Source organism: Cydia fagiglandana, chromosome 17, assembly GCF_963556715.1.
Source record: "Cydia fagiglandana chromosome 17, ilCydFagi1.1, whole genome shotgun sequence".
NCBI classification, from domain to species: domain Eukaryota; kingdom Metazoa; phylum Arthropoda; class Insecta; order Lepidoptera; family Tortricidae; genus Cydia; species Cydia fagiglandana.
The window spans coordinates 10,369,880-10,391,033 of record NC_085948.1 but is presented as its reverse complement, the minus strand read 5'-3'; the positions used below and the strand labels follow the sequence as shown (position 1 = coordinate 10,391,033).

The 21,154-nt window shown below is 39.0% G+C and overlaps 3 protein-coding genes across 4 annotated transcripts; 2 read left to right on the top strand and 1 right to left on the bottom strand.

The window, feature by feature from the left end:
* Positions 1–13,510: 13,510 nt before the first annotated feature.
* LOC134672885 (uncharacterized) lies at positions 13,511–13,993 on the top strand. The gene has a single exon (XM_063530834.1). It carries the CDS (start codon positions 13,511–13,513, stop codon positions 13,991–13,993), a length of 483 nt encoding a protein of 160 aa, XP_063386904.1.
* A 1,157-nt stretch (positions 13,994–15,150) lies between these two features.
* On the bottom strand, positions 15,151–17,565 carry LOC134672713 (uncharacterized). 2 transcript variants are annotated; one of them, XM_063530659.1, is made up of 3 exons: positions 16,290–17,565; positions 16,080–16,207; positions 15,151–15,604 (listed from the first exon to the last, which is right to left on the bottom strand). In XM_063530659.1, the coding sequence occupies exons 1-3, from the start codon at positions 16,776–16,778 to the stop codon at positions 15,304–15,306; spliced, it is 918 nt and encodes a 305-aa protein (XP_063386729.1). In that variant the 5' UTR covers positions 16,779–17,565; the 3' UTR covers positions 15,151–15,303. The 2 variants fall into 2 exon arrangements, with proteins under 2 accessions (XP_063386729.1, XP_063386730.1); XM_063530660.1 differs by having other exon boundaries at positions 15,151–16,207.
* Positions 17,566–17,747: 182 nt separating this feature from the next.
* On the top strand, positions 17,748–20,904 carry LOC134672884 (uncharacterized). Its single transcript, XM_063530832.1, has 2 exons — positions 17,748–17,766; positions 20,240–20,904. The coding sequence occupies exons 1-2, from the start codon at positions 17,748–17,750 to the stop codon at positions 20,809–20,811; spliced, it is 591 nt and encodes a 196-aa protein (XP_063386902.1). The 3' UTR covers positions 20,812–20,904.
* Positions 20,905–21,154: the final 250 nt, after the last annotated feature.

Sequence of the window (21,154 nt, the reverse complement as noted above, 5' to 3'; positions counted from 1 at the left end):
GTAGGCTTAATTGAGTTGTAATTAAAAATCGTGCTACAACATTGATACGGTTAAAATACATAAATTTAACCCTAGTGTCGTTCAAGAAAGCTAGCTACCTACTCGTTAAACGTTGCTGAAAATGCTACAAAGCCGATCTCTAATCTTATTTTATAGTGTCAAAAAAAATTGAAAAAAAAAAGATCCTTTAGGTAATTATGTGCGTCTCGTTAGTTAAAACGTCCAATGAAACTGGTTGAAAGTTCGCAAATTCCTCGGGAACGAATGAATTTCCGCTGAAGTTCAGAAATAAGCCGCCCGTCGACTTTCAGCGACCTTCACAAGGATGGAATTTAATTATCTTAAAAGTAAGGAGCAACTTGCATTATCACATTTTCGTGCGCCGAGCAGGCGAGTGTAGGGCAAAGAATATAATACTGTGTAGGGTATCTACTATCTTTAATAACAAAGAATATTGCTTACGCATGAGTCTTATGATCGTGAAGTTTTAATATGAGATGAGTACAAACCGATATGAGGTATTTGCGAAGGAAAGTCAGAATAAGTTATATGTACTTACATATTACTTTAAAGTTCACCCAGATAAGCGAAGCGTGTTAGAACTTTACTTTAGGTACCTATATATCTATAGGTATAATTTTGGTATCATTCACATCAATATGTATGCTACAGAGGTTTGATTTCCGGGATAAAAAATATTCTTTGTGTCTACATACTAAATTTCATCTTCAATTCAGTGGTTAAAGCGTGAAGGGGTAACAGACAGACACACAGACAGACTTACATTCGATTTTATAATATTAACATACAATAGTATACAGTGTACAGTATAGTAGTATGGATTATTATGGAGCGAGACACCCAAGGAGATCTTAAAAGTGCTGCGTCTGATACCGTGCTGAATACAACTACAATAAGCGCTAAACGTGTTAACGGATAGCGGATAGGTAACAGTATTCAAGTACATATATGATTTAACTAATACCCCTCCCTAAAGGCTTCGGTACACAGGATTTTCCGGGCGGGGCGTGAGCAGGGCGCCGCTTTTACATATGGGGCATTTCACGTCAAGCGGGCAGCGAAAAAAGGGTAACGATCCGGATTTTGTTTATAACTGGGTTAATTGAACATGTATGTGATCTAAAAAAAATGGCATCTTTACTTTTTTTATTTATTGCTTGGTTACGATTATATACGACTTTAAAAAAAATACAAAATCTGAGTAATGGATTTTTCAAATGTCGTGGATGCAAATCATCAAATGCATTTTAAAATAACTTAATGGTGTTTTATATAGAATAATAATGGTATTTCTTGAAAATGAAAAAAAAAGTTAATTTTTTTTTTCATATAGTAAACTGGAAGTTTATATTTAAAAAATTTTTTTTTCTAACTTCGCATTTTTTCATTTTTTTTATTTTAGTATAAAAATGTAGTTTATAACCTGGAAATGTTATGTAAAAAAAATTATAGTTGTATCTTGAAATTCGTAGAAGACATGTGATCAAAGTATGAAGGTACTGCGCTAGGTTACGCGTCTCTCCGTACGGAAATGTTGCTTAATATGGCAGTCTAAATGGCAAACATAGGCAAACACTGCAATATGTTATAAGTATTTTAATGAAAAACACTTCTTGTTTACTTTTGTGATACGAAAATAAAATGAGAAGCAATATTTTATCTCCATGTACATGCTGACTGTACATAATTAAATAAACAAATCTCTTATTAAATAATTGGTACCAGTAAGTTATCACCTCATATCGACGTTATATGCTAGAAAGAGATAGATAGTGACGCTATGCAAGCGTCATTCGATATTTGAATTTCCGTTACCTCTTAGTGTCACTTAGGCCGCTACCGCGTTGTGTTCTGTTTTCTGCAATTAGTCGTATTATTAGTCGCAATAATATTCAATATTTGAATACTATGAATTATTACGGTGATCGATGTTATAATCCTTTTAAATTAACATCTCACCCGAGAACTAAAATTGTGAGAAAAATTTCTACAAGTTTAGCTGAGAAGTGGGGATTGTCAGCATTTGTTTACGTGTGCACGTCCTGCAGAATACGACTTTCTAAGGAAATATCGCCGGAAAACAATCCCGATATTGTGCAGTCGCAGTCGTCTCAAGGTAGCCAGATATCAACTGATTGTTCACAGCACCAAGAAAGTGATTCATTTGTTCCGGAAGACGAATGTCGTAAAACTGTTTCTACTCAAACAGACATAGCTATAGCAGATGAGGAAATTCTGTGTCAGCTGAAACAGAAATACAATGAGCCGTCTACATCTGCGTCTAAGAAAATGCTAATACTTACTATTGCTCCAAAGTCTTGGAGTGAAAGCAAACTCGCAGAAGAATTTGGGACATCGCGACGACAAGCTAAAAAGGCTAAGGAACTTGTGGATCAATTTGGCGTTTTGGCATCACCCAATTCCCGTAGTGGCCGTAAGCTACCGGTCGAAACAGAAGAGTTAGTCAGAGCATTTTATCTTCGTGAAGATATTAGCAGAGTTATGCCTGGAAAAAAAGATTTTGTATCTGTCAAAACACACGACGGCAGAACACACTTGCAGAAACAACTTTTGATGTGCAACATTAATGAGTTGTATCAACAGTTTAAAAATGAGTATCCTGACATTAAGGTAGGCTTAACTAAGTTTTACACACTCAGGCCGAAACAGTGTGTCCTTGCTGGCGATTCCGGAACCCACGTTGTGTGTGTGTGTACATATCACCAGAATGTTAAACTTATGCTCAATGGAGGAAATATAGATTCACTTACTGCAGAAACCAACATCCACCTTGCTTGTTATAAAGAGTGCCTGCGAAGAATGATGTGCCCTAACCCTACGTCTAAATGTCACTTGATGACATCTAAATCATCCCCAACTGAACGTTGTAACGATTGTCCTGGATTGGATGCGATTCGGGATCACTTAAAAAATGTTTTTGATGACAATAACATCACAAACGTTCAGTATGAACAATGGATGGGAACGGACCGCTTTTCGATAGTCACCCAAGTGCTTCCCGCAGATGACTTTGTGGATAGCTTTTGTAATGCTTTAGATATCCTAAAACCACATGCATATATCGCTGAACAACAAGCACTCTTTTTTAAACAGCTAAAAGAGACAATATCTGAAGGTGAAATCTTAGTCCAATGCGATTTTGCCGAAAATTACAGTTTCGTTATACAAGATTCCGCACAGTCCTTTCATTGGAATAATGATCAGTCAACGCTGCTAACATCGGTATTTTACTACAAAGACCAGAATAAATTACAACACGGAAGCATTGTAATGATATCCGATGATCTAAAGCACGATACAGCTTCATTTTACGCATTTCAGAAAATATTTCACACACATCTCTCAGAAAAAAATATTGCAGTGACAAAAATTATGTATAGCACCGATGGAGCCTCACAACATTTTAAAAACAGATTTAACTTTGTTAATATACATTGTTATAAAGATGACTTTGGCAATGAAGCAGAAATTCATTTTCATGCAACTTCACATGGAAAGGGGCCTTGCGATGGTCTTGGCGGGAACCTGAAAAGACTAGCAACTCGTGCAAGCCTTCAAATGCCAACAAACAGAGCAATAACTACACCTTTGCGTTTATATGAATGGGCGAGAACATCGTTAAAGGAAACAGCAGTATATTATTGTGCCAAGGAAGATATACAGCAACACAGACTGTTCTTGCAACCACGATTTGACAGGGCTATCACCATTCCTGGAACGAAAAAATACCACGCTTTTCTACCGACACCTGAGGGTATAACTATAAAACGGACCAGTTTTACCACAGACTCTAAAGTAGTTAAAATAACCAAATAAATAAAAGATTTTATTACATGCTACTCTCTTGTTTTACTTATTCCAAGTGCCCAATGAAAAAACATAAAAAATATAGAAGTATTATACTTAATTTTAATAATATCGTAATAGTAATAGCCGTTTTGCATACTTATAAACCATATGTTACACTTGATATCACCGCACTACGAAACAACTCAGGAAAACGTGCCGTGACTACCGTGCAGCACCATAGTTTTTTGATCAGTTTCTTTTACGAATTTCAAGATACAACTATAATTTTTTTTACATAACATTTCCAGGTTATAAACTACATTTTTATACTAAAATAAAAAAAATAAAAAAATGCGAAGTTAGAAAAAATTTTTTTTTTATATATACTTCCAGTTTACTATATGAAAAAAAAATTAAATTTAACTTTTTTTTTCATTTTCAAGAAATAACATTATTATTCTATATAAAACACCATTAAGTTATTTTAAAATGCATTTGATGATTTGCATCCACGACATTTGAAAAATCCATTACTCAGATTTTGTATTTTTTTTAAAGTCGTATATAATCGTAACCAAGCAATAAATAAAAAAAGTAAAGATGCCATTTTTTTTAGATCACATACATGTTCAATTAACCCAGTTATAAACAAAATCCGGATCGTTACCCTTTTTTCGCTGCCCGCTTGACGTGAAATGCCCCATATAAGACGCTCACGTCGCGCTCACGCCCCGTCCGGAAAACCCGCCTGTGTGACGGAATCTTAAAGGTATGTTCACTGTTTTTGGTCTCATAAATTTTAAAATTCAGCATGTCGATGGGAAATAACATAAAGGGAGTTTGCTTCAGAAGCATTTCTACCACACCATTCACAATAGACAAGGTGGTGTTTATGCAAATCTCTAAATGCGTCGATTAGTACATATATCGCAGTGTTTTCATTGATAATTCTTCAATTTTATCGCGTTTTTAGTTTACCCAATCGTACTTTCGAAATTTGTCATCTCCTCATCTTTGTCCCGCGACGGGCTCATATTTTTGTGGAGACAAACCAACTTAATGCAACATTTATGTTCATCCTATTTGAGTAACGGGATCTTCACGTCTCCGGCAGCTTTACCCATTTAATATTTCCTTTTTAGTTATACGTTAGTTGGGGCCCTGGCATCACTCCTGTTAAGTAATTCATAAAACATCTTGTTACTACATTTATATTGACCTCATTTTATATACGAGTATAACTTGACCTCGTGACTAAAATTTGACTAATTCCCTACATGGCGCCTTTGGTTTCTTAGAAAAACTAGCTGAGATGAACTAACCCTCACTTACTCTTTTTTGGGCCACCCCGCATACAACGCCACAACATAAAATCCAGCTTTTCAGGCAATCGTACCTATGTAGTTGCAAGCATCTACTCATATAGGCTGCACTAGGTACTTACTATCAGGAATACCGTACGCTTTGTTTGCCAACGTAGTGGTTTGTTAGAATTGCAGCGTTCGGCAGGCTTTATGAATAACAGACCTGCCTAAGTCACAGCGAATTTGAGAGCATTGCGCGGCGCGAGCAGTTTACCGCGTTATGAACGAGTCGTCTAAGTATTTTCTAGTTGAACGAATTTTTCACAGAAGTTTTATAACTACATAGATAAAGTTTTCTCTGGTCTGCAGCTCTAAGCATACTTCATGCTTGTGGCTCTAAATTTCACTGTGAGGATTTTAATTCTTCCTATTGTATTTTTCAAATAGCTTGGGTTCTACGGTAACACGTCATCTCAATACAATTTGGCATGATATTGCATTTTAAGGTTAAAAATTGTATGGAGATACAGCTATCACTGTACCCAAGCTGTTTGAAAAATACCATCCAAAATTCTACGACCAATTAAGCGCGCAGATGTTTTGTACGATAAACACAACGTTGAATGCATGCAATCAACGGAACTGATTTGAAAACTAGAGGGTAATCTAATTTTATCACCTGTTTTCTGGTGGGGAAATATCGATCAGCTTCACTTTTTATTTTTAACATACACACACAGACACAGTGGCGTAGCTAGAGGATATGGCGCCCGGGGCAGACACCAAATTTGCGCCCCCCCCCCTCCCACCAAACGAAACGAAAGGGTTATTTTTTTGCTTATTAAAGTTTTCTTTTAATTTAGACAAATACAGTGTACCTATGTTTTTTTAGTACATCGGTGAATAACAACCTTACGACCCACCTGATGGTAAGCGGTCACCGCATCCTATGGACGTCTACACTCCAGGGTGTTACATGCGCGTTGCCGACCATTTTAAAACCTATAAACTTATTTTTTGGAGATCTCCTTAGAATTAGGTACAGCGCGCCTTTGGACTGATTTGAAGGGTCCAAGGTGGCATCCAGGTGCTCCTGTCCAAAGGTGACAGCAGTACTCAATATATGGGATCAGTCTATCCCAGAGTAAAGTATCGCCTCCCTTTATTGAGCACACCGAATTTTTTTGGATACGAGCGCAGCCTACCCAGCAAGGTGGCTGCGAAATTATTGGACGTCACTGATGGAGATGTCAACTCCGATCGAGGCTCCCAATACTCCCTGACATGGGAAGGGTTGTGCCTTGAAAAATGAGGTTTTCTTAGCGGTAAACGCGCAAAATTGAGTCTTGGTGGGATTGACTTGGACTAAATTGTCCCGATCCCACACCGAAACTCTGGATAGAATGCTCTCGATACCTGACACAGGTTTTTCACGACATTCTAGTATCACAGACCGAGTGATGTTGGCACGGCATGTGTTTACAGGATGGTCCAAATCTTAACGTTCAAAAAATTTTTTTACATTGCTCACGCTGTGGGCTATTAGAATAGGTATGTATGTTAGCCAACTTTTCGTAGTTTTCGAGTTATGATTTTTATTACTTTTAACTTTTGTTAAGAAATTCCGGGGTGAAGCAATTAATTTATTTAAAAAAACTTGAACTTTTTTAAATGTTACTTTTTGTAACATAATCCTTGACAATCGGCGACGCAGTTGCAAAATAAAATTAGCATCCTCACTTGGCTGAGTTGGGAAAAAAAGACAAAGTTTTACGTTCAAGCATGTCAAGCTTAGATGTTGCCCTTACCTAAATAAATAAAAAATATAAGCGATTTCAAGGACTTTTGGTTATTTTAGAAACTGCTAGACCCTAAGTTTTTTAAAAGGTCTAAAAAGTGATACTTAATAGTCATAATTTGTCAGAGACGCCGGTCAAATGAACTGAGGTGGAAAGCTTCCAAATTAGTAATTCATTAAAAAAATCCTCTTTTGTTATTTCTACTATTATTTTATGGGGTCACTTCCCCATCTCTATTTCATGTTATCATTGCAAATACCACGAACAATTATTAGAAGGCATAAAAGCAAAGCAAGGCTTCACCCCGGAATTTCTTAACAAAAGTTAAAAGTCTCTAAAACTACGAAAAATCGGCTTACATATTCGTACATGGGGTATATTCTGAAGACCCACGACGAGGATTCAAAAAAAATTTTTGGGCGTCAAGGTTTGGACCAGCCTGTATACAGTGTGGCTAAAAAATAACTGCATTTCCATTGCCAGGTAGGTTTTGGGATTATACTGAGCAACTTTTACTATGAGTCCAACCCCAAAGTCGCGAAACACGGGACACAACACAACTCTGAAGCACTCGGCCCGCTCGCCTTATAAAATGAAAGCATAGCAACTCCCACGGAATATCCCTCTGCTTGATAGAAGTTTCTGGCATAGAGTATTCGCGCTGAGGGATGGTGGGCAGTAGGGCGCTACCGTCGTCTTTCAAGGTCGAGTTCGAAGCAAAAAGAGTACCTAAAAGATCGGCTTTCTCTTTTGCGCTGTGGGCCAGAATACCACCCGCATTTCACACTTCACAGTGGTGGTAAATACGACTGACAAAAGTTTCCCTGCTGCCTTTTGTCAAGGCGGAGAGGTAGTCTTTTGCCCATTTTGGCGCCCCCCCCTTGGACGGCGCCCGGGGCACGTGCCCCCTCCAACCCCCCTCTAGTTACGCCACTGCACAGACACACATAATATACATAGCTACACTTAAAAACAGTAGGTAACTAGGTACCTATTTATAAAGGTAATTTAATATAAAATCATATTTGTTGCGACAAAAATCTTAACTTTATCTATTTAATAACTAAGACCAATTACGAATATTAAGTAGGTATATATATCCCAACCCAACCCACTGAAATTCCATCAGAAGTACCGCAATAAAGCCTATTATACGTTTTCCAAGTATAGGTAATATTAATGTAAAATTGGAATATCCGTATGCTGGCAAGCACTGACATATATCACTGGTTTTCCTAGTTTGATACGGATAATCATTAAACATAATTCGATGCATTATTTTCAGATCCTTTCGGTTAAAAAAATCTCTCAAAGGCCTCGCTTTGGCAGCTAATAATTGGGATGAATTCTACAAGACACGGCCTTGGCTCGGTGTCTTTCTTTTTTTAATATAATTGCCGGAAAGCCCGGGTCAGCTTTTCCGTTTCAGATTTTCATTGGTTGAAGTAAGAAATAAAAACTGGCACGTTATATTTACTTAAGAACAAGGCGATGTTTATGAGGGCGCCCTGTAAAGTGCCGGGGAAAACAAAACGGAATTCATTAAGCCATTATTTTACTGTTGAAACATTTTAATATACAGTGATGTGGTAGTCTAGTAAAGAAGGACAACTTAAGAATATAAAAAAGTCGGCTGTTTATACCTATAAGTCACATTTACTACGACTACCTACAACATACCCATGTTAGTTTTCATTTTGATACTGATTTGTTTTTTATTCAGGGACCATAATTTTATATCCGCAACGCAGTTATCGAGTTAGTGAGTTTTACGTCGACGTTGCCGTAGGTTGCTTGTAAAAAAAAGTGATACAAAGTTAGTGAAACTATTTTAAACGTTGGCATCATGCAGCAAGTTACTCGTACGTCGGATCGCAGTTAGCCGCGCGCAGCCGGAAACGTAACTGGGGGATTTGTCCCGAACTGCAGACTGAGAACATATGGAACAAAGTACATGTACATACAGAAGGTACATATCGCCTTCAACTCGACCATTATAGACAGACAGACAGACAGAAAATATGTACTGTTATTTAGAAAGCCAACGAAAGTTAGGTAGTAATAGGTACATCTAAAATACGAGTTAAAGCACAGAGAAAAGTAGACCAGGCGCAAATTTCATCCGAAATCGCATCCCGGGCGATACATCGTAAAGTGGTTAAGGGTGCTGTGTAATGAAATGAATCCTCGTGGACGTCAGCTACCGCTCCGCTCCGGTTTGTGGGTTGAGGAACGGCAGCCATCCAAAGACGTAAAATCTGTTCCTGGCTCGTGGGCCATATATACAGGGCGTCCCACGGCGATGCCACATGGAGGGAAAGTACCTTAAATATCATAGATAGCATATTTTGCTGAAAGAAGACTTCATTTTATTTTTAAAACTTAGTTAAATTGCATTCATACTTTTTTAATTTTTTTTGAAAAAAAATGTATGGAAAAAAATTATCGCGTCATTGGAGGAAAAGTACCTTAATTATTGTAAATGTAACATCTTACTGAAAGAAGACATTATTTCGATTTAAAAAACAAGTTGAATTGCATTTTAAATAATTTCATGGTTAAACCGGGAATCGAACCCGCTACACGAGAAAAAAAATACCTTGTAGCTTTGTCATACCGATCGAAAGGCTTCAATGTGAGAATTATTTTTTTGGTACAAGGTTTTTTTTTTTTCTCGTGTAGCGGGTTCGATTCCCGGTTTAACCATGAAATTATGTAAAATGCAATTCAACTTGTTTTTTTAAATCGAAATAATGTCTTCTTTCAGTAAGATGTTCATTTACAATAATTAAGGTACTTTTCCTCCAATGACGCGATAATTTTTTTCCATACATTTTTTTTCAAAAAAAATTAAAAAAGTATGAATGCAACTTTACTAAGTTTTAAAAATAAAATGAAGTCTTCTTTCAGCAAAATATGCTATCTATGATATTTAAGGTACTTTCCCTCCATGTGGCATCGCCGTGGGACGCCCTGTATAGGTATACTTAGATGTTGTGTGATGTATTGATATTTAGATGCTACATACAAAACCGATGCATATGCCATAGACAGGAAGTCCTTACGATTGTTATTTCTACATGAGTGAACCTTCTGTGGTGCTGTTTGTGTGGGCACTCCCAGTAGTTCTCGCTCTGGAGGATTTCATCGGACTCCGCTAATCCAGTGTTAGTTTGAAACTCATATAGTTGCACAGCAATGCCACATAACATGACCAAGTAATTTAATAATAATAAGCATCGTAGCAATGGGACTTTTGAATCATCAAAATGCCTACCGATTTACTTTGTGAAATTGCTCTCGATTACTTGCCTGAAACCTGCAAAACTTTTGAGGTTCCACCCGTTGAAACCATATTAGGCAGTACGACAATGAATCAGTATAGGAATGGGGCGGCCCGAAATTCGTCCTACCTAATAACCCGTTTTTAGCTCTGACCATACAGCTAATACAGTGCCTCTACTATCAGTTGGCAGAGTATTTTTCACTTACTTTCAGTGAATAAACGTGCCGTGTGTCACGTTTTACGTTTCTTTACGGTCTTATGTACCTAACTTCACTCCACTCCAAACGATGTTGTCCCTTTCTAAGTATACTATAAAACAGAGCAAGAGTTATATCGGAGTTTTATACAGCGCCTGTAGGATTCACCTATAGAACTATGGAAGGTAGAGATGAGGAAAACAATCTTCATGTATTAAAAAGTGTCCCTCAAAAACATTAAATAGGCCGCGCCGCGGCGCCACTGTGCATCGCGAACCAATTTTTGACGGTCTTTTAGCCTTGTCGGTAGTGACCCCGCTTATGAAGCAGGAGGTCGCGGGTTCGAATCCCGATAAGAGTATTTATTAGCTTTTTATTATTTGTATTTGTAGGTATTTAATACCAATATATAAATTAATATTGATATACATATGTAAGTTGAAAAAGATAGAGAACAGAAATTGTGATGACCAGCATCACTGGAGGAGGCCTTCACCCTCACAGGAGGGGTTGTTGCAGAATAAATTACAAGAAAAAAATATAATTACTTACTACTTATTACATAACCAAGCATAATAGAACATTGATTTGAGGAATATTAAATATTATTGTAATACTAAACCTAATGTAAATTTAAGTTTATAATATTGTGTTTGTTTTACCGGCGAGAAATAAAAGGCTCTTTTTTGTTTTTCGTTTTTAATATTAATATAAAAGTAAAATATAAAAACACAAAACAAAAAAAAACACCCGAACACATTTTTATATATGTATAATGTAGTGGCGGATTTGCAGTCTTTGCCGCCCTAGGCCCCAGGCCCTGTAGCCGCCCCTTTCTCAGCACCCATCATATTGACTACATTTTGAGTTATTTCTTGTTAACATCAGCGAATGTTTTGTTACAATTTGCCTGCATCTGATCCTTGATCCAGTCTCTAGGTGTTGGTCGAGACTCTTCGCTATGAGACCGTCCGCTGAGACGACTATCGCAACAATGATCGTCGAGTCAACATCCCACATGGCGGTAATCTCGTATATAAAATATTACTTACCTAAGTATCACTAGTGAGATTGAGTTGGAAATCAAAACCTGAGTGTGCGCGCTGCGCGGTAGTTTTCAGCGAATGCGAGTTCTTAGTTCGGGGCGAACTATTAGTAATTAAGACAATAACTTGGCATTTATCCTATTCATTTTAGTTTTGGTTTTGCCTGCGGCGTAACGTTTATTTTTATATTTTGCCAGAAAGTGGGCTCGCATAACTACGTACATATCGATAACATTTTTTAATATATGTTTGAAATGGTCGACACATCCAACTTTTATCAATGCTCCTTTTAGTCATTCTTGCGTAATTTCACTGATCGTCTCCATATTGGTTAAAGCTTTGCTTATTACTCTTAACATACATTTCTCTATCATTTTGGTCAGATTGAATAGATCGTCACTAGCATAAATTAACCCGCCGTATAAATCCATTTTATCGATTACGTCGTTTCTCACTAACAGTTTTCCCTCATTAGGACTCATTTGTATGAGTTTTAAACAATTATTGCATTTTACGATTTTTCGCAATTTGCGGACGATGTACCCAGCAATGTAAGACTGAACCGCGTCACTGGTTTACAGCCTCGTTGTAATCATGGTCTTCATAACCATGAATCAATGGTTACCAGATCCTTCGCTCCTAGTAAGTTCTTCAGCAAATCCTTGCCGGAAACATTACAACCGGGCGTATTAGGGAAAAACGAGACGCCAATCGGTAAACTTGTGCAAACATTTTGGGATCAGGGTGATCGTTTCCTCCACATGAATATCTCATGACGGAAAAAAAACCGAGACGACTATCGCAACAATGATCGTCGAGTCAACATCCCACGTGGCGGTAATCTCGTATATAAAGTATTAGTAGGTATCACTAGTGAGATTGAGTTGGAAATCAAAACCTGAGTGTGCGCGCTGCGCGGTAGTTTTCAGCGAATACGAGTTCTTAGTTCGGGGCGAACTACTAGTAATTAAGACAATAACTTGGCATTTTTCCTGTTCATTTTAGTTTTGGTTTTGGCTGCGTCGTAACGTTTATTTTCATATTTTGCCAGAAAGTGGGCTCGCATAACTACGTACATATCGATAATTTTTTTTGATACTTGTTTGGAATGGTCGGCACATCCAACTTTTATCAATGTTTCTTTTTGTAATTCTTGCGTAATTTCACTGATCGTCTCCATATTGGTTAAAGCTTTGCTTATTGCTCTTAACACACATTTCTCTATCATTTTGGTCAGATTGAATAGATCGTCACTAGCATAAATTAACCCGCCGTATAAATCCATTTTATCGATTACGTCGTTTCTCATTAACATTTTTCCCTCATTGGGACTCATTTGTATGAGTTTCAAACAATTATTGCATTTTACGATTTTTCGCAATTTGCGGACGATGTACCCAGCAATGTAAGACTGCACCGCGTCACTGGTGACAGCCTCGTTGTAGTCATGGTCTTCATAACCATCAATCAATGGTTCACCATTATCTAGTATATGGTCGAGGCTTTCCAGCCATGCTTGCTTAGCCTCGTTTGAACCAGTTACCATATCCTTTGCTCCTAGTAAGTTCTTCAGCAAATCTTTGCCGGAAACGTTACAACCTTTCGGAGGGCGTATTAGGGAAAAACAAGACGCCAATCGGTAAACTTGTGCAAACATTTTGGGATCAGGGTGATCGTTTCCTCCACACGAATATCTCATGACGGAGAAAAATCTCTGAAAACAAGTCAAAATTATTATTCAATAAAAAATATAGGACCTCGGGTCTCAAACTATCTCCATAATTTTATCTAAATTGGTTCAGCGGTTTAAGCGTGAAGAGATAACAGACACACTTTTGCATTTATAATAGTACTAATATTTATATGGCTATGTTCGTTTTTTTAGCATTAGAAAGAAGGTAAGCGATAAAAAACGTCCACAGCCCAAAGTTACGCCTCATTTCAAAAGAATTAAACCCAAAAACACCAGGCAGAAATATATTGATGGGTACATTAAGTATATGGACTAGGTAGGAACTGTATCCTAAAAAAATATGTGCCACCTGTCATGCTTAACGGAGCTCTCTTAGACAGAGTACAGAGTTTCAAGTACCTAGGGCATATTGTTACTGCGGACCTCAAGGATGATGTGGATATGGAGCGGGAGCGGAGGGCGTTGTGCGTAAGGGCGAACATGTTGGCTCGCAGGTTTGCTCGTTGTAGTAGTGACGTGAAGATAACGCTTTTCAAAGCGTACTGCACGTCGCTGTACACGTGTGGCCTGTGGGCGGACTACACGCAAAGAGCGTACAACGCGCTCCGCGTCCAGTACAATAACGCATTCAGGGCGGTGTTGGGGCTGCCCCGCTACTGTAGCGCTTCGGGCATGTTCGCGGCCTATTTCCACGCCACGATGCGCGTGCGCGCAGCTGCGCTGGTGCGGCGCGTGCGGGCCAGCGCCAACACTGTCCTGGCGATGATCGCAGATCGGCTTGACTGTCCTTATATTGTGCACTGCTGCAACAGGCATGTAAGGACAGGTGTAGGTTAGTTTTGTATGTATTGTTGTGTTTTTGTGTATATATTGTATATCATTATTCTTTAATGTGATTTGTAAATTTTTAAATTTTATTGTTAATTTTAGTAGATTATATTTAAATGTAATGTTATTAATGTTGTGTAATCAAAATGTAAATAATGTAAAAATATGAGTATAATTAGCTTGAATTAATGAATTTAAATTTATTTTTTATTTTTAAAAAGGCTTTCTGGACTTTCTCCAAAAGTAAGGCAGCATACATGATGCAGATTCCATACAAGCAGATTCATATTCATTGGATTACATAATTAGTAATTATTAATTACCTCCAACGGATCTTGAGATAGGGTTGCTGTCATCAAATACTTGTAATCACATGCAACATTCAGCATATCCAAAATTTCAAGTGTTGCCCGTAAAGTTACTTTTAATCCAGTTAACGTGCTCCTTGACACAGGTATTTTTTTTTCGAGCTTTTCCCAGTCTGCAAGGAATTCTAAAAATTCCTGGATTGCCTGAAAAAAGTATTTCTTCATTAAGTAAACAAGCTTCAAAGCTATACAATGAAATATTAAGAGGAAAGGGGACGGCCGCTTCTCCACACAAAAGTATAGTCAGTAGTAGACATTTACAGATATTAGTAAGGAGCAAAAAATATATTCCATACAAATTTTTAAAGCCGTCGCCTAGTACCCATAGTACAACTTTTGCTTAGTTTGGGGCTAGGTTGACCTGTGTAAAGGCCAGTACACAATGGGCCAGCGTGGGCCAGTCTGGGGGACGCATTTATGCGTTAGAGGGAGCAAGTGATATTGCTACCTCATTCTACCGCATGGCAGCGTCCCTTGGCCTGGCCGGCGCTGGCCCATTGTGTACAGGGGCCTTTAGATGTTCCCTAATATTTATTTATTTAATATGTTTTTGATAAAAAGCCGTAACAGACTACCGCACCATACCGCGACTTTAGTGCGGTGCGGCGCACGTACCGATAGTCGTAAGGTGGTCGCCGTACGTGCGTTAAGAGCCCCCTCCAGACTATGCGCGTAAATCGCGGGCGAAGCCGCGAACGCTAGTGTGGAGTCCAGAACGCAGACCTGCGAAATCGACTCCACACTCGCGTTCGCGGCTTCGCCCGCGATTCACGCGCATAGTCTGGAGGGGGCTAAGGATGTAGCTATAATTTGGAGCGTGAAAGAGATATTTTAACCGCACCATCAAGGTCGTGGCGCGGTGCGGTAGTCTGTTACGGCTTTAATGCCGGCTACATACGTAACGATAAATCGTTGCGATAAAACTGTGCAGTCCGATTGTCCGATTGTCGATTATCGTAACGATTTGTCATACACACGGTTCGATTTATCTGCACAGTCGGACTGCACAGTTTTATCGCAACGATTTATCGTTACGTATGTAGCCGGCATAAGACTTACCGTCCTCTTCAGACGCTTGCATTTATGTACAAGATTTGAAGCGCGCCGTTTAGCTTCTGCCATTTTTTGTAATAGAGTTGAAGTGGAATTACGGTTCTGCAAACGATTTCGTAATATTCGACAAGATTTACATCTTGGGTACTGTTGATTTCTTTCGTAAGTATCATCTCCAATAATCACACCTTTACAAAATCTGAAAATTGATGTAATTATATATTAGATAAATTCGTTTTTATCTTTTATTATTCTCCTGTACCATTGTTTATGTATAAATAGTGCTTTAATCTACAGGTACCTACATAATAAGGGTTCTTAAAATACACATAAAAGTCGAGTTTTAATAGGATAGGTTCAAGAATTAAGACCTATTTAATGTACCGTTACATACAATATTTTTAATGACAAAAATGTTAAATAAAATCAAAGTTATTAGGCTTACGAGTTATCCTTTTATTTTAAATACAACTGTTACATTATGGTATATATATTCATAAGACGACTGCAAACAGTTGTATTATCGCCTACACCCATAGTACAAGCTTTGGGGCTAGGTTCCTCGTATTCGAAATGAAAAGTAGAGTGTTTAACTCGGGTGAATGGCATCATTTTAGCCTCGGACTATACTCTCACTGCGTTCATCCCTTGGTTAACAATCTACCAAAACTTACTTATTGTCGTCAATCTGAGTACCAACGCACAAAGGCCATCTTTCAACCGATTTTAAGTAATCGTAGGTGTTGTCATATGAATTAATTTTCTCCTTTAGTGGCAATTGTTCATTATTGGGAAAAATTACCTGCAATTAAATAGCAATTATGTTTCGTTACAAATTCAAATCATGCCAACCGAATTTTATTGTTACATTAATAAACACTTACAGTGACAGTTAGATCATCGTTTAAACGTATATGATGTTTAATCTTCTGAGTTTTTGGATCCATTCGCATAAATTCCAGCCCATTAGGATTTTCTGCATGTAGCCAAAAAGGCGGCAACAACGAAAATGCCCGAAACTTACTTTTAAAATTCTCTATTGGATTAATTGTTACATTAGTATCCTGATATTGACTAAACAATGGTTCCGCAAAGTCCTGTTGTATCATTTCATAATCCATTAAATTATTAGAATCATTTTGATCTTCTGATAATTCCTGTTGCTCGGCATTGATTTGTTGTTGCTGCTCGTCCTTAGGTTGATTGGGGTATGGTTCGAAAGATTCCTCTATGTGAATAGTATTGGCTTGGAGTTCATGTTCGGGAATGGGAATAAACTGATGCTCAATCGTGGGCACAGCTTCTTCCTTAAGCGTTTTTCTTTGTGTAGGAATATATTTGAGCTCTCCTTTAATAGTTAACTTTTCGTACATATTTATATTTTCTTCTTTAAAATGAAGATGGCAAATATAATCATTTGCTTTTAATGCAATTCCTAACGACTTTTTCCAACTTTCTAACCGTGCCGGAGTCTGAGAATTAATAGAAAAATGAAGAATTGTTGAAGTGAAATTGTGAATTTTATAAGAAAAATATAAAAATCACAATATAATATTTTATTAAATAACTAGCGACCGGCTTCGCACTATAGTTCGTTTTTTTTAGCATTAGAAATTAGGTAAACAATCTTGATGTGTCTTTTAATTGAAAAACACATTTTAAAAATAAGTTACGGCAAATATGTAACAATTATGAATCTAATACGATCATTTATATTCTTCTGCTTTCATCAGTAATAGTTTTTGAATTTTAAAAAGCGTTTTTCAATTAAAAGACATGTCAAAATCGCTTACCTTCTTGCAAGTTCTTTCTAATGCTAAAAAAAACGAACTATAGTCAACAAATTATATACGTAAACCTTCCTCAAGAATCACTCTATTGATACATGAAAATCGAACTGAAACCGTCCAGTAGTTTGTTTATCGCAAAGATACATTCAAACCCACGAACAGACAGTCGCGGCGGGGGACTTTGTTTTATAAGGTGTAGTGAAAATTACATACTTACCGTTGGTTGGAAAAAAGATACGGATTTCGTAACATTTTTCTGTTTTTTCCTCTTACGCCCACTTTGGCAACTGTTTACGATGCAAACTTTTCCCATTTTTACTATAGAAAATATATCCTATAGCGGTGGATTTGCCCTAAAGCCCCACATTCACACTCCTACCTTGTAGGCCGCCTCGTAGTCCACGTCGTTGGGTAGGATTGTGTATGGGGGTTGCGGACTACGAGCCGTCCTACAAACGGCTAAACGGTAGGACGACTCGTAGTCCGCAACCCCCATACACAATCCTACCCAACGAGGCGGACTACGAGGCGGCCTACAAGGTAGGAGTGTGAATGTGGGGCTTAAGGCCTGGTAAGCCCAGGCCCGAGGTGGCTAGATAACAGAGGTGGCAGTCTATATATTGCGTATTGAGACAGGGGCGGCTAGTTTTACTGCACAAGGAAATCCTAAATTAAATAAATCACTTTATGAAAATTTTTTATACAATTTCAAAAAACTGACAGCGCACTTCACTCAGTCAATAAGGTCTAAATTCATGTTAGTTCCCGGTGCTACCTACTAGCGCCACCGGAGAGATTTCGAACTATTCTTTATACTGACAGCTGGACACTTTTACAACCGTCTTATCATAAAAGATAGCTCTCCTTTACTTCTACACTCCATAAATAAACACATCAATGTTAGTAAACAATCGTAATCACCTATCAGCCGTCATAGAAAATGACATGTCGGACGCTCCGGCCTGGGCACGACCCGGTCTAGCGCGAGTCATCCTTTACCCTACTTTTTTCAGATTCTGAACCACCAGCAAAAGTTTTTGAAGAAAGTTTTACATTTCCTGTTACCAAGTTGACATGAAAAACGAGTACCTACCAAACACAATAATTTGAACAACGGAAAATAAAATAATACTTACTTAGTAAAGAAAAATAAATAAACTCACAGAACATTTGTATGTTTTATTTTATTTAAGATAATAATGCTTAATAAAATACGTAGCAATTCTTGTGTAAATATTCTTACTATGTGTATGTTCTTACTATGTGTTATGTGCACCCAGCAACAAAAACAGCAACATGTCTATGTACCGCTCCTTGTTAACCGACTTCCAAATCCCAAAGGAGGAGGTTATCAATTCGGTTGTATGTTTTTTATTTTTTTTATTTTTTTTATTTTTTATGTTTGTTACTTCATATCTCCGTCATTACTGGACCGATTTTGAAAATTATTTTTTTGATTGAATGTATATGCATACAGATTGGTCCCGTTTCTGTCAAAACCCAGTTCTGATGATGGGTTCCATGAGGAATCGAGGGAACTCCTCAAATGTTAAAGGCATACATATAGTGATTTTTGGGTTTTTATCATCAAATCAAGCATATACATCCAAAAGAGTGACATTTGATGAAGTGGAACTGCTGATGATGATCAGAACGGAACTCCTCAACCACGCATAGTTCACGGTTTGCGATTTGTCCTCTTCGTTATGTTTGTTAAGCAAGTTCAGTTTTTAATGCACATTTTTGTCAAGCTCGAGTTCTGATGATGGGATCCATGAGGAATCGAGAGAACTCCTCAAATCTTAAAGGCATGCGTATAGAGATTTTTGTATTTACATCAGAAAATTAAGCATTTTCATTAAAAACTGTCGCATTTGATGAAGTGGAACTGCTGATGATGATCAGAACAGAACTCTTCAACGACGCATAGTTCACGTTTCGAGATTTTTCCTCTTCGTTATGTTTGTTAAGCAAGTTAAGTTTTTAATGCACATTTTTGTCAAGCTCGAGTTCTGATGATGGGATCCATAAGGAATCGATGGAACTCCTCAAATATTAAAGGCATGCGTATAGAGATTTTTGTATTTACATCAGAAAATTAAGCATTTTCATTAAAAACTGTCGCATTTGATGAAGTGGAACTGCTGATGATGATCAGAACAGAACTCTTCAACGACGCATAGTTCACGTTTCGAGATTTTTCCTCTTCGTTATGTTTGTTAAGCAAGTTAAGTTTTTAATGCACATTTTTGTCAAGCTCGAGTTCTGATGATGGGATCCATAAGGAATCGAGGGAACTCCTCAAATATTAAAGGCATGCGTATAGAGATTTTTGTATTTACATCAGAAAATTAAGCATTTTCATTAAAAACTGTCGCATTTGACGAAGTGGAACTGCTGATGATGATCAGAACAGAACTCTTCAACGACGCATAGTTCACGTTTGGCGATTTTTCCTCTTCGTTATGTTTGTTAATCAAGTTAAGTTTTTAAGCCACATTTTTGTCAAGCTCGCGTTCTGATGATGGGATCCATAAGGAATCGAGGGAACTCCTCAAATATTAAAGGCATACGCATAGATTTTTTTGTATTTTCATCATAAAATCAAGCATTTACATTAAAAACTGTCGCATTTGATGAAATGGAACTGCTGATGATGACCAGAATAGAACTCTTCAACAACGCATAGTACACATTTGGTGATTACGAATTTCGATTTTGACTTGGACTGGGTCCCGGACTCGGACCCAGAACCGGACTCATACCCGGATCCGGTTCGGACCCGGACCCGGACCTGGACTCGAACCCGGGCTCGGACCCGGACTCGGACCCGGACTCAGACCCGGACTCGGACCCGGACCTTGACCCGGAAAACCACTAGGATACCTTAACTAAATAAACCACTATGATTACCTACCATAAAATGTGTAAGTATATAAGTATGATGATGCCAATCTTACTAGCCCCTCCCGCTTAAACCCCCGTACACCGCACCGCATGGGCCGTTAAGTGGGTTAGGTTAGGTTTGAACTGCGATCGCGGAGAGGCGCGAGCCCGGGGTGACCCGAAAGCACCTCAGGAGGTGGCGAAGCGGCGCACCGAGCTGCTAAAAGACGCGACGGAGATATGGGTGCAGCGGCTCGAACGGCCGAGGGCTGGCACCCGCACTGTAGAGGCGGTGCGCCCTGTCCTTCGGGACTGGGTTGAAAGACGCTCCGGTGTCCTTACTTTCAGACTAACGCAGGTACTGTCGGGGCATGGCTGCTTCGGCAGCTACCTGCACAAGGTTGCCCAGAGGGAACCGACACCGGAGTGTCACCAATGCGGAGCCGACGTAGACTCGGCCCAACACACACTGGCTGAGTGCCCAGTTTTTGGCGAGGAACGGGAGGCGTTGGTCGCCCAGGTAGGTCAAGACCTTTCGCTGCCAGCCGTAGTTCAGGCCATGCTGGGCAGCGAAAGTGCGTGGGAGACTGTGCTCACGTTCTGCGAGCACGTCATGGGAGACAAGGAGGCGGCCGAGCGCGAACGGGAAGTCCGGGCCGAGGCTGACCCAATGCGCCGCCGCCGCATAGGCCGCAGACGTGCCGCTCACGAGAGGAACCTGCCGCCCTGATGAGAGCCAGCGGGCGGCGGACATGGGGGCGTCCCCGCCCATGACGCTGGCTCCCGAGATGGTATGCGCAACCTCGTGTTCCGGAAGCGCTTCCACAGGGAAGATCACTAAAAAAAAATAGGGGTATGGATCCTAGTCAGGATAGCCGCTGCGGGGTCGCGGACGCATTGCGCGAGCTTCCCCGTAACCCCGCAACCATAGCGGCGAGAGGACACCATGGGGTTTAGTGGGTAGTGGGGCCTCTTTACAGCCCTGAGTCCCACATAATCGTCCGGGTTTCTCCCAGGCCCGGCGGTATGCGTAGACGCATTCCCCATGTAAAAAAAAAAAAAAAGGTTTGAAC